We start from the raw sequence: 12,986 nt of genomic DNA on the forward strand, positions 1-12,986 counted from the left end.
TTATATAACAAGTAAAGTATTTTTTTAATTTTTATTCGTTTAAAATTTCGAAGCAAAGTTGATTATATCCAGATTCGATCCCAATTGTCCATGCCCATAACCCTCTTTCATTCTTTTTAATATATTTTTATTTATACATTTTTTTTTTGCATTTTTTTTAACACAACCTCTACTATACAACGTCCCTAATTATCTAAAATACCCCTCCCAAAGTTTGGTTTGAAAGAAAAATAGAGAAAAAAAGGAAAAGGTAGAGAAACCTATACAAGGTCTAAATTATACATGTAATAATTGATAAGAAATAATATATGTAATAATAGTAAAATTATAATATTTAATAATTAATCATAAAATATTATCATAATTATAATTACATATACAATCATATAATAATTAGTATTTTTTTCTACTAATAAAAATTATATTTTAAAAAACATTTAAATTTAAACTATAAATTATCAAAAATAAAAAATGAATAATTTTTATTATAAATATTTAATTGTACTAATAAAGTAATATTTTTAAAAATATTATTACTAATCTAAATTACATTTAAATAATTACATAAATAAAGTTTTACAATTAATTTTAAACTTTTATTAAAAAAATAAAACTAGTTCATTAATAAAAGTAATAAAAAGTATATTAATTTTAAGTCCATTTAAATTATATTTTTAAAGAATCTCATTAGAATGAAACTTGGACTGTAAACTAGTTCATGAATTCCGAATTTACTCCTCACACCAATCTCACAATCACATCCCACTATGTATTGGGAACATCTCCCATGAATAATAATATATAAATATAAAAAATATTCCTGATGTATGGTTGGGACATGCTGAGGAGCATTCTGTGAGAAGCGGATCAGGGCTCGTTATTATTCACGGGAGATATTCTTGAAGACGCTCTCGATACATGATGGGATTTGGCATCATGTGAGGTTGGGGTGATGAGCGCTTGAATTTGGTGCTCACTCCCCTTGAACTGTGTTAGCACGAAGTTGTGAGCACCAACTCTCTATGAGGAGCATATCCCAATTCCATTTAAGAACTGCATGAGGGGGGTCGGATTCGGACCAATTCAAAAATTTTGAAGTTTTTGACAAATAACAAATACTCAAGCAGCTCAACCGAAGCCCGCCTTTGCTTGTATTGGAAAATTTTCCTTACGCCTCTACTCTCTTGAGTCTCTGTCCACCCCCGCACGGTACATCACCATCAGCAGTCTCCCCGCCGGTCACCGTGAGCCCCCACCATCGGCTTCCCCTCTCTCTGTAGTCCCTTTCTCTTTTCTTCCGCTACGAATTCGGTCATCAACCACGTCTGGCAACAACAGTACAGTTATCAGGTAGGGTTAAATTATTATCTGCAGCTTCATACCAGTGTCTACAAACAATTTCCTTTTTCCTGTCTATTTAAAATTTGTTCTTTTGGGTCGTATGTCTGTCCGTTTGTCTCCTAAGATCGCAATCCATGGTGTCTCGTTGCTCGTAAAGAACAGGTAATAAGTATATTTTATGTTAATTATAATAATAGGAGTGTAAATCAGAGTATAATTAGCATTCAAGACCGAGAGATAACTGAATGTCATCTCTTCCCTTAAGAGATTGAGAAGGATGCTGCCCTGCCCTTAAAATTAGAGTAGGATGGGCGAAATGGAGGGTGCATCCAGAGTCTTACATGACAAAGCTGAATACCACTTCAGCTAGGAAAATTCTATAAAGCAGTTGTAAGGCCAGCTATGTTGAGAGTGTTGTTGGGCAATTAAGATATAGCATGTACAGAAATGAGCGTGGAAGAAATGCAAATGCTTAGATGGATGAGTGGTGACACTAGAAAGGAGAGGATTAAAGAGCTAGGAAAAGTGATCTATTACAAGTTGAAGGGGCTTAAAGAGCTAAGAGAAGAAGGAAAAAGGGCTTGAGTGGAAGTGTAATAAGAAACAATTTAAGCACCCATAATTTAACAATGGATATGGCACTGAACAGAATGGAATGATGAAACAGGAATTAGTGGCTGGCTCCATATAGTTGGGACAAGGCTTAGACGGTGATGATTGATGATGGGTCTTTCTTGCAAGTTGGAAGTGTTATGCCTTTACAACAGTCTTTGTCTTTGGTTTCATGAAACTTTGTTTTGGTACTGTTCCTACTACCTTAAAAGTCTGGTATGGTTGTTTACAACTTAAATATGTTGGCTGGTTGTCTTGGGTGGGAGCAATAACAAATGATTTAAGTGCCCGTAAGTTAATGACATATATGACACTAAACATAATGGAATGGTAAAACAGGATTGATGTAGCTGACCCCATATAGTTCAGACAAGACTTAGATGATGAATGGGATAAGTGAAGGTAAAGAAATTTACATAAACTCTTGTTGCTTGTGATTTAATAGCTATTCTTAGTAATTATCTAGTTCTCTTGTGCTATATCTCAATGCATGTGTTTCTTCTTTCTTGTTTTATAGGACTTTGGGTTCAAATGACAATCCAAACCAAGGTTTAAAATGTTGATGTTAATGGAAATGTTGATAGTCCAAATACAGGAGACATGTTGGAAATATCAGAAATATCATATGGAAATATTGTAAAAATTGTAGACATGGCGGAAACATTTTCAAATATGAAAAAATATAGAATGATATTTATGAAATGATAAAATAAGCATGGACATGCTTTTTTAAAATATTATCTTGTTCCAAATCATTAAAGATAGCCAAGAAATTAAGGTCATAGACAAAAGCAAATGTTGTGAAGTTGTCTTGTAAACCTTAAGATTCAAAACTACATGATAGAATGAGTTAAAGAAAAATTTAAACCCATAGAAAATGCAAATGGTTCTAACGGATCAACCAAATAATCTATTACACAAACAAAAACTAATATAACGTTGTCTTGTAAACCTTAAGATTCAAAACTGCATGATAGAATGAGTTAAAGAAAAATTTAAACCCATGGAAAATGCAAACGGTTCTAACAGGTCGACTAAAAGGTCTATTACACAAACAAAAACTAATATAACTTTATGTTTTTTTGTTGAATAACTAATATAACTTTATGTTTGAAATGAATATCAAGCTGGCTCAATGTGGTAATCAAGTTAGGTGGTCAATAGCATTGTTACTCCATATATTTACAATATTGTCACCAACTTATGCTATTATACTATCTTTTGTACTCCACATAGTGTTGGTAGTGTTCATTGGGAATATGTTGATTCTAGTAAAATTTCATGTCATTATCCATGGAAATGGAAATATGTCATGGAAACTATCTCTTGAACTGCACATGGTGCTGGTAGTGTTCACTAGGGAATATGTTGATTCTAGTAAAATTTTGTGTCACTATCCATGGAAAAACCATGACCCAAACTCATTAGTATCTGTCCATGCCATGAAGAAAAACATGATGTTCTTGCATACCTATTGGACTTGCTTGGTCTTTAGATAGAAAGCCATTTTTTTGGTAATAAAATAAATTTTTATGAAAAAGAAAATAAGAAGATAGAAGAAAGGTGACCAACAGTCACCCAAGAGAAGGAAACAAAACTTCACAACCCACAACTCATCTTCAAAAACTACACCCAAAAGACCTATCCAGCCTGAAAACAAGAACATCAGGCCCCAATCAAACAATAAGACCAAAACTACAGAAAGACAAAACTCAACCATAACACCATGCAAGACTTTTTTACTCAATCGTTCAAGACTCTCCAAAGGATTGAGCACAATCTCAACACTTCTCTTACAGAGTTTCTTAGATTTATGCACCTTTCTGATAGCCATTTTTCATGTGAGATTTTGTTTTACTTTTTTGTTTTTTTCTTGTTGGTAAGGTGTACTGTTATCTTCATTTCTTGTCTTAAAAAAGTAAAGTTTTTAATTCCATTATTTAATTTTCATTTCCTTGGGAGAGGGGGTGGTGGTGGTGGAGGTTGATGGTGGTGACTGGTGGGGTGGATGGGTAGAGTGTAGAGGTGGAAGAGAAAGGGGAAAGGAGGAAAGATTAGAGTATATGAAGAGATGAAAATAGAAATCCATAAAAGAAAAAACAAAAACAAATTTTGAACCCACTCTTGTTAGTCAATGTTAAAGGGACTCATACATGGAAATGAGGATGGACATGTAAAGCTGAAATGGAGGTCTGTAATTGGTTATATGGCTCCCTCAATGGCATTTCATGTCCAGCTAATCTGTACACGACCTAACCCAGCCTCCATTTAATTCTATGTTTGATTTGACTCCAATTCTTGTCATCTTTCCTTCCTTTTCTTTCTTTCTTTTTTTTGATGACTATCTCCTATTTCTCTTTATGTTATCCAGAACCTTGAATTGTTTTATTTATCTTGTGCGGGTCCAGCAACCAAAATGAAGAGCTTTTGATTGGACTTGGTTTAGAATCAGAAATAAGGCGAAACAGGATTAAACCAAAAGAAAACAACATTTTGAGGCTTTGGGTTTTCCTTTATGTCTTCTCTCTCTCTCTCTCTCTCTCTCTCTAAATGGCATCTATGAAATGATCCAACAAGAGCTAAATCTTTGATGTTTGCAATAAACTGGTGGTTATGTAACCAAAACAAAACCCTCAGTCTTGAGGTTGCTATCTTATGATGGGGCTGGCCTTTTGGGCCAGAGTGTAATTTATCTAAAATGTGCCTCACCTAATTCAATGAATTAGATTGTTGGGTTGGTGGAGGCAGTGGTCCCAACTGACCCATAGTGTCACAATGCTTCAAACTAATGATCTCATGTGGTTAATCTTTTTTCTAGGATGTCCACCTTAAGTGAAGAAAGTTAATTTGCAGTTGGATGTTTAATTCTTATATTTATTTGAAAGTTTTCTCCATTTTAATGTATTTCCCAATGCTACTTATTGTCCCAATCTGATTTTTCTATTGAAATTTTGTCCCAATCTGATAGGTGTACTTGTTACTCCATCAAATGGACCAAGAAAGTCAAAATCCTCCTCCAGGATTGAGACACTTGAATTTGAAGAAGTCATTTAAGTTGGGCATACGTTCTTTGCTCACAGCATGTTCTAAGGAGGTAATATCTTGTCCCTTCACATTTTTTAGTAGACATACTTTGAACTTCCTTAAAAGAGGCATTACTTGGTTTATTGATAAAAAAAAAAAAATCTTGGCCTGACAAGTCTGAGAATGTGGGTTTGAGTTTGAGAGAAGCCACTTTGTGTGGAAATGCTAAAGGTTAGGATCCTTCCAAGACTCCAGATAGATGGTATGTATGTGTATATATATATATATTGATCGGCAACAAAAAAATGATTCATTAATTTAAAGGAGTACAACAAGGAGTTGTGGGCAAAGATAACAAGCCCAAGTAAAACTATCCCAATATTTACAAAACAGCCCAAAACATGGACCGTCTTTGGATTCCTTGTTTAGCCAAACCATCAACCATACTGTTTGTAGATCTTCTAATCCACTTTAGCTAAACCATCATCTCCTAATCCTTAATCATCTCATTTGACAAACATGAGTGTACTGAAAATCCACTTTCATTTGGTTTACCCTTTCAAGAAATCCAACTTAAAGGCTATTTTTCATATTTTTCTGACTTTACCAGAAAGTTGCTGCATCTTCCTTAAAGGTGACCTTTTTTGAGTAGGTTGAGAGAATTGAATTTCAGGAAGGAAAACAAGAAAAAGAACCTGTCTAAACCATCTAAAATTCTTTCCAAGGCATGCCAAAGCAATGTTTTTATGTAAATTGTTCACATGCCTTAACTTTCACTTGCAATTGGTTTATGTTATGTAAAGTTTAATTATGCAACATGTATGGATTTTCTTTAGCAATCAATGTTTTGAAAGTGCAAGGTGCAAGAAGCAAGTCACAAAAATAGAAAAAAACAAAAAATTAACATGAAAATAGTATTAATTAATAAAATGCAAATTTAAAATTTAAAAGAAACTAAATGTTTTAACAAGCTTGTCTCAATTCTCAAATTTAAATACATAAACATAACATTTAAAACATGGAAAGTGAAAAAGTGTAGAAATAAAATCAAACATAGAATATAAAACATATTTAAGCACTTAACAATTCAAGCATGCAAAACTTTGAATACCTTTGTTTTTTCCCTGTTGCATTACTTCAAGTAGTTAATGTGTTGTTAAACATTTTGCGTTCTTAATTCTACGAGCTTCCTATTTACCAAGCTCCTTGAGGTAAGCCCAAAAAAGTCCATGGCAGGGTCGGTGAGGGTGGCAGTGGGTGGCACGTTGGATAAAAACTATGGAAGCTTTTTCAGATTTTACAGTAGATGATGATGTGATGAGAAATTGAAGAGTGGTGATGGGATCCTCATCAAGAAAGTAAAGGGTAGCAAGGAGTTGGTCCCCTCTGGAATTGGGTTTTATCAAATTGAATTTTAAGGGGAGCAGCTTCAAAAGCCCTGCAACTTCAGGAACTCAAGGGGCATGGAGAAGGGATAGATTTGTGCAATGTTCTTAGAATTGATAAGGGAAGGGCATTCCACAAGGGCAGAGATAAAATGGAGGTAGTGTGTGGGGTGCAAATGGCTATGGAAATGAGGGCGGAAAAACTTATAGTTGAATTAGATTAAAAATTTGTGATAAGTTGGCTGTTGTAAACAGTCCTAGAGTATTTTACTTCATTAGGTAAAAATACATACAAGTTATACAATCCTAGGTCAGAGAACATGTAAGGATACCAAATATTTTTATAAATTTCTTAAAATTGTTCCCAAAAAAATTTTCCTGACCTACTCCCTATTTAGCTAATCCATCAGCCATTTCATTTACAGATCTATTCACTTAATGGACTTGTAGCTCCATGTTTCTTGTCTGCCATTTAAATTTCTTGATTTCATTTCTATATCTCCATGGGACTGCATCATTGTTACATAGCTAACTAATCATCACCTTGGAATCCCCTTCAATAATTAACTTCTCTAATTGCTTCTTGTTTGCTTGCTGCACTCCCTGTAATACCACCATTAATTCTGCTCTTGATCAGTCTCCTACTCCAATGGGACATGAGAATAACGCAATGATGTGACCCTCTTAATTCCTAAACACATCTCCAATTCCAGAAGGTCCCTGATTTCCCATACCAAAATTGAATTTTATGAATACCCTTGTTGGAGTCTTCAAAGTCCCTCGAGTTGTACTCTTTCTTGTAGATGTTATGATACACCCCTCCCCATTTTCTAATTGTCATCCGTTGAGAAATTTTTGAACTTGTCAAGAGTTTTGGAGCTCTAGTACAGCTCTAGTCCTTTCAGGTTTTTTATTCAAAGAAATGTTCAAATGGCTAATGATTTAAAAATTCAATTTGTAAATAGAATTCCCATAATTTTGATGTGCATGTAATTTGACATATATCATTCTACTCTTTGGTTTGATAGATCTGTAAAAAATGCATGATTGACTATTGTTTTATTGGTAACAGTTAAAAGCTTATTTTTCAATTGACAACAGAAGATTTTATTATTTTAGCGAAAGAATGTGGTTAACCATACCTAACCCCTAATCTGTTTTCTTTGGAAAATAGGTTTACACTACTGTCCTTTAGCGTCTTTCCATTAAAATTTTCATATCTAGCCTTATTCCATCCTTAACCAGTGTAATAAAGCCATCAGTTCGGTTCTTATGGAGTCCTAAATCCTAATACTAATAGAATCTGAAAATAAAGCGACCATAGCTTCATTTCTATCTACAAACATACCTCCAATGCCTGAGATTCATGGGTTTCCAAGGTTGCACCTGTCAAAGTTTAGCTTGATTTAATTCAATTGAGGAGGAGCACATTCTCTAGATATAGAAGGCTTCTGGAATAAGAAAGAGCCATTGTTTGCTAACCTCTAAGAATACCTTCCTTTGAGAACAGAGCAAAGATCTCAATACACCACTCTGATGGATATATTTTCAATTATTACTTCCTTAGAGAATCTCTTTTCCTTGAATATTCTATTGTTTCTTTCTTCTCAAATGGTCTATAGGATAGTAGCTTTGTGCATGTCTAACAAATCTTTCCTCTTCTTTTGGGCAGATTAAAAAAAGTAAGGCAAGAATATGCTACTTACATCACTAGGTGGAGACCACTAGTGCAAAAGAGTGTTAGAAACCATCCTAGATATAGGAAGTAAAAGAGCAGGAGATTAGTAGTTGGAAAGTAGTTTCTCCACTTGCGTCACGTAGAAAACATTTATGAGGTGAGAGATGCCAATAGGCTTTATTTTCTGCAACATATCACAAGTGTTAATTTTCTTGTAGAATACCTTCTGATAAAAAGCCTTGATTTTGGGTGGGACCAGTCCAAATTTGATGGATCTAGCAGGAAATATTTGTGGGACATGGGAAGAAGCTAAGGATTCTTGAAAAGAAGTACAAGAGAAAGCACCCTAACGAGTTAAAGTCCAGATTTTAGATTCAGGTTTGATGGTTACATACAAGAAGACCCCTTCCATTGAATGCCATACATGAGGAATATGCTTAACACTCCTTAAAATAAAGGTCGGTGCCTGCTGCCTGTCCCATTGGTCACGTTTTCATTCTTTTTACATCCAGCAAAAAAACGTCTTTTTAACTAGATTATTATTTAGCCTATTTGCTGGTCTTTGAACCCAAGTAGAAGATTTTCTTGCTTGTCCAGTCAAGTGCATCACTTTTCTTTATGATGTGTCTGTACTGTGAAGGGCCTATGCTGTTGTTTTGGAACAACCTTACAACTATCTCTGAGTGACCTACCAGCAGATTACAATAGTTCAAAGATCTCTAAACCTCATTCCTTACATGTTTCAGCAGTTCTGCCTTTGTTGAATCACTTGCATGATTGACTGGTTTGTTCATACTATACAGGATTTCTCCAAGGCATTTTCGATGTTCAACAATGCTGAGCAAGAAGGTCTTCATCGGCTATTTCTTCAGGTACTTTTTCTCCTGATGTACTTTTGACATTATATATCCTGTGTTTGCATTGTGCTGCTTAATTTTTTATATATCACCTGGATTGGTTGGCAATAGGGGTTTTGCCAGTTTCCAACAATGATTTGTGCTCTTAAAACTGAAAAACCTAAATAGTTCTAATGGATGACTTATTACCTAGGCATATAGTATATTTTGTTTGTAGATGATATAGTTTTGATTATAAAGAAGCATGGAATGCAATGCTAGCAGAGATTTAGAGCTGGGTGGACAAGTCAGTGATGTGCCTAAGAAATATTTTGTGATCAACAAACACCATTCAAATTGAAGGGAAATTTATAGGACAGCTGTAGGCCAGCCATGCTTTATGAAGTAGAGTGTTGTGTGGATCGATGGGCAAACCATGAGAGAGATTAAGAATGTAGTAAGGGATCTGGGGGCTACTTTTTTTATGGGCGAAGGGAGCAAGCGAATGGGATCCAATTCATTGGCTTAGCAAGGGGTGTATGGGGAACAACTATTTTGGGCATAGTTGTAACTGGGTTTGTTGAAAAACTGTAAAAGCATAGTTTTCAAGGCACCAAGGCGAGGCTAGGCGACAGGGGGGCGCCTTGTTGCCTAGTTGCCTAGGCGTCGCCTAGGTGGTGGATTTTTTTAAGTAAAAACGTGTATCCTAGGGTAGTTCCCTAGGTTCCATAATCATATTTCCTTAATAAATATCCATAATTTTCACAAGAAAATTATAAACTTCATGTCAACATATTCCAACATATTCATGAGAAGAAAAAGAAGAAAGAAAAGAAAATTCAAAAAATATGGGGGCTGAACCCCTATTTCTGTTATAGGAAAGGAAGAAATTAATATATAAACACACAAAATTAGTAAAGAAAAAGAAGAAAATGTGTTGACTGGACAACATTTTATGTTCTTCCTTACTTATTGGTTCACGTTTTGAAGTCTTTAAGGTGTTCTTCCTTAGCAATGTTTGTGTTGATTAAACCCTAACAAATAAGAAAATAATAAAAATAAATTAGTATATAAACACACAAAATGAATATTTTAGTTTAAAAATGTCTATTTTATAATTATAACCTAAAAAATTAAGAATATAAAAGTTTTTTACAACACACTATAGAAAACTGCTTGGCAGTTAGGCGAGGTGTGCCTCCAAGGGTGCCTTGTCGCCTAGGCGCCCGCCTAGGCATCACCTTGACGACTATGTGTAAAGGGACCGGTTTTCTTTTGTACCAGCACTAATATGTAACACGATTTAAGTTAATTTAATGAAATCACTTGTGTACTGGTCAACAAAAAAAAGTAGAATGTTGGGAAATCTGATAGTGGAAGATGAATCAAAAGTTGTTGCTGGTTGGTTAAAAAATTAAAGTCAAGGATCTGCTAGATCTGAGATAGGCCCCCAATTAACCTTACGTATGCCAAGAAGAGGAAATGTCAACAATCAGCTAGGGAGGGGTGGGGGAAATAATTGAACAATTAATCACATGAGGGCAATTATAGTTGGAGGGAATAAGGAGTCTTGGGGCATTTATAGCTATGTCAGTTATGAAAAAAGAAGAGTTTTTGGGCATTTATAGAAGGAGTCAGTTATGCTATCAGAAGAGTATAAGAAGGGGCTTTGGGGGATAGGGGGGGTATGTTTTTCTTTGAGTAAAGAATATTGTGAGTGTTTGGGAGAACCGGCGGTCTCTTGAAGAGCTGACCAACTGTTGATGTTTTCTGCTGAATGAATACTAGTCTCTTTTGTTGATGTTCGAGTGTGTGAACGCTGCTGTAAGTCTGTGAACTGCGTGTCAAATTTCTGGGTCATATCAGTGGTATCAGAGCGCGTCTTTCCTCGATCATGGTGACAGCTAAGGAAGTGGCATAGCAGATGGAGGGTTTCGAAGAATGCTTGACTTCTCTGCATTTTGAAGTGGATGGATTATGTGACGAGATAACAACTGGACTTTTGAAGATCACATCCCTGGAAGGGAGCGTTCAAGATCTGGTGAGACGTTTTGATCTGTTGCTTCAGCAACATGCCTATTCAGCTCCTTTGTCGACGACTGACATTGCTCGTCCTTTAGTCGCATCGAGTTGTGCGGCTGAAAAAGGGAAGAGTGCGGCATTTCCGACATCTTCCTCGATGCCGGTGCCGGAACATATTCCTGATTCACTTCCTCGGAAGTTGGAGTTACCTATTTTTGATGGGGAAAATCCAGACGATTGGTTTTCTCGCATGGAGCGCTATTTTGAGATTAATGGCTTGCTTCCGGTAGAGCGTCTGTGAGATGCAGTTGTCTATTTAGAGGGCGATGCATTGGCATGGTATTACTGGGAAGATGGTTGGCGACCTTTTCGTGGTTGGACAGAATTCAAAGAGCTCCTCCTTGAATGTTTTCGATCGACTCAGGAGGGTAATTTACAGGAGCAACTCTTCTCGTTACAGCAGTCTTCTACTGTTAAGGAATATCGTCGCCGATTCGAGGTGCTCTCTGCTCCCCTACGAGACCTGCTGGTAATCAGTCCGAATAAGAGCAAGTGTTTTGGGATGATAGAAAACTCCAGTTATTGGGATGAATCAGAGTCCCGATGTAGGGATTATATTGGGCACTTGGCAGCACTGACATCAGCCAAGGAACTAAGTTTTGCTGGAAAACTCAGCACTAATACAGCAAGAGGCTGTTGGGTTGGAGGAAGAGGCTTCAATTCTACAGGTGGTTTTAGTTGGAAGTGGTCTGACAATGCAACACATTGGAATGAGTCCATCTCCCCTGGGGCACCATTTCACTCCAATGGCTCCAATTCATCATGCAAAGGCATTAATCTAATCAATACCTGTACATCGGTGACTAATGGCCAGCCAACCCTTGTGGGTGAGAGATGCAACAACTCTCATGAGTTCATTTGTATGCTTGATATAGAGAACAAATGCTACCACCTGCGCCGCCACAAGGAGTATCTTATCATCCTTGCAACTGTTAGTGGGATGATCCTTTGCACAACTTTGGCTGTTGTAATTTGGTTGCTTGCATACAGGAGGAGCAAGAGGCGCAGAAGGTCTCGCAAAGCATCTAATCCATCAACATCTACACCAGTTACCCCATCATGGAAAGTCTTCGGCAATGAGGAACTGAGGCCAATTACAAAGAATTTCAGTGAAGGTAACCGTCTTGTTGGAAATGCCAAGACTGGGGGCACATATAGTGGGTTTTTACCTGATGGAACAAGGGTAGCAGCCAAGAGATTGAAAAGGTCTGGCTTTCAAAGAAAGAAGGAAGAGTTGCAAAGCTCCATTATCCTGCTGCCGTGCACGGTGTGCGTCCATCCACTATGCCTGGAGTTACTGGTTGGAAGTGCTTATTCCTTGGCAGGATCTGCCTGATTTTGAAGATTTTTGGAAGCCTTTTGACTTACTTCGAGACCAATTTCCTCATTTTAACCTTGAGGACAAGGTTAAACTTTGGGCGGCGGGTAATGATAGGTCCCCAATTAACCTTACATATGCCAGGAAGAGGAAAGGTCAACAATCAGCTAAGGGGGGGAAATAATTGAACAATTAATCACATGAGGGCAATTATAGCTGGAGGGAATAAGGAGAGTCTTGGGGCATTTATAGCTATGTCAGTTATGAAAAAAGAAGAGTTTTTGGGCATTTATAACTAGGCCAGCTGGGCATTTATAGAGGGAGTCAGTTATGCTATCAGAAGAGCATAAGAAGGGGCTTTGGGGGATAGGGGGGGTATGTTTTTCTTTGAGTAAAGAATATTGTGAGTGTTTGGGAGAGCCGGTGGTCTCTCGAAAAACCGATCATCTGTTAATGTTTTCTGCTGAATGAATACTAGTCTCTTTTGTTGATGTTCGAGTGTGTAAATGCTGCTGTAAGTCTGTGAACTGCGTGTCATATTTCTGGGTCATATCAATCTGTCCAAAATTTGGGGATTCCAGAATCTGGAAGTCCAGTTCAGTTGCATTGGATTTGGAAGTCTCATGTCCCATCTAAAATGATATTCTTTATGTGGTCTGCAATATTGGAAAGATTGCTGAGGATTGGCCTTGGCTAATGTGTGTGCTCTG

The 12,986-nt window shown here is 36.6% G+C and overlaps 1 protein-coding gene across 3 annotated transcripts in view; it reads left to right on the forward strand.

Moving 5' to 3' along the window:
- Positions 1-909: 909 nt before the first annotated feature.
- EMB3006 (embryo defective 3006) overlaps positions 910-12,986 on the forward strand; it is a 93,853-nt gene continuing 81,776 nt past the window's right edge. The window contains exons 1-5 of one of the 3 annotated variants that reach the window (XM_088961071.1): positions 1,076-1,350; positions 4,922-5,047; positions 8,035-8,197; positions 8,300-8,498; positions 8,844-8,912. In XM_088961071.1, the coding sequence (XP_088817197.1) occupies positions 8,865-8,912 (48 nt within the window). In that variant the 5' untranslated portion in view covers positions 1,076-1,350; positions 4,922-5,047; positions 8,035-8,197; positions 8,300-8,498; positions 8,844-8,864. Of the gene's footprint in view, positions 1,351-4,921; positions 5,048-8,034; positions 8,198-8,299; positions 8,499-8,843; positions 8,913-12,986 lie in introns of all 3 variants that reach the window. The other 2 variants (XM_088961070.1, XM_088961069.1) reach the window with 2 other exon arrangements.

This window comes from Nelumbo lutea, chromosome 1, assembly GCF_056320005.1.
Source record: "Nelumbo lutea isolate HS-2025 chromosome 1, American lotus-T2T, whole genome shotgun sequence".
NCBI classification, from domain to species: Eukaryota; Viridiplantae; Streptophyta; class Magnoliopsida; order Proteales; family Nelumbonaceae; genus Nelumbo; species Nelumbo lutea.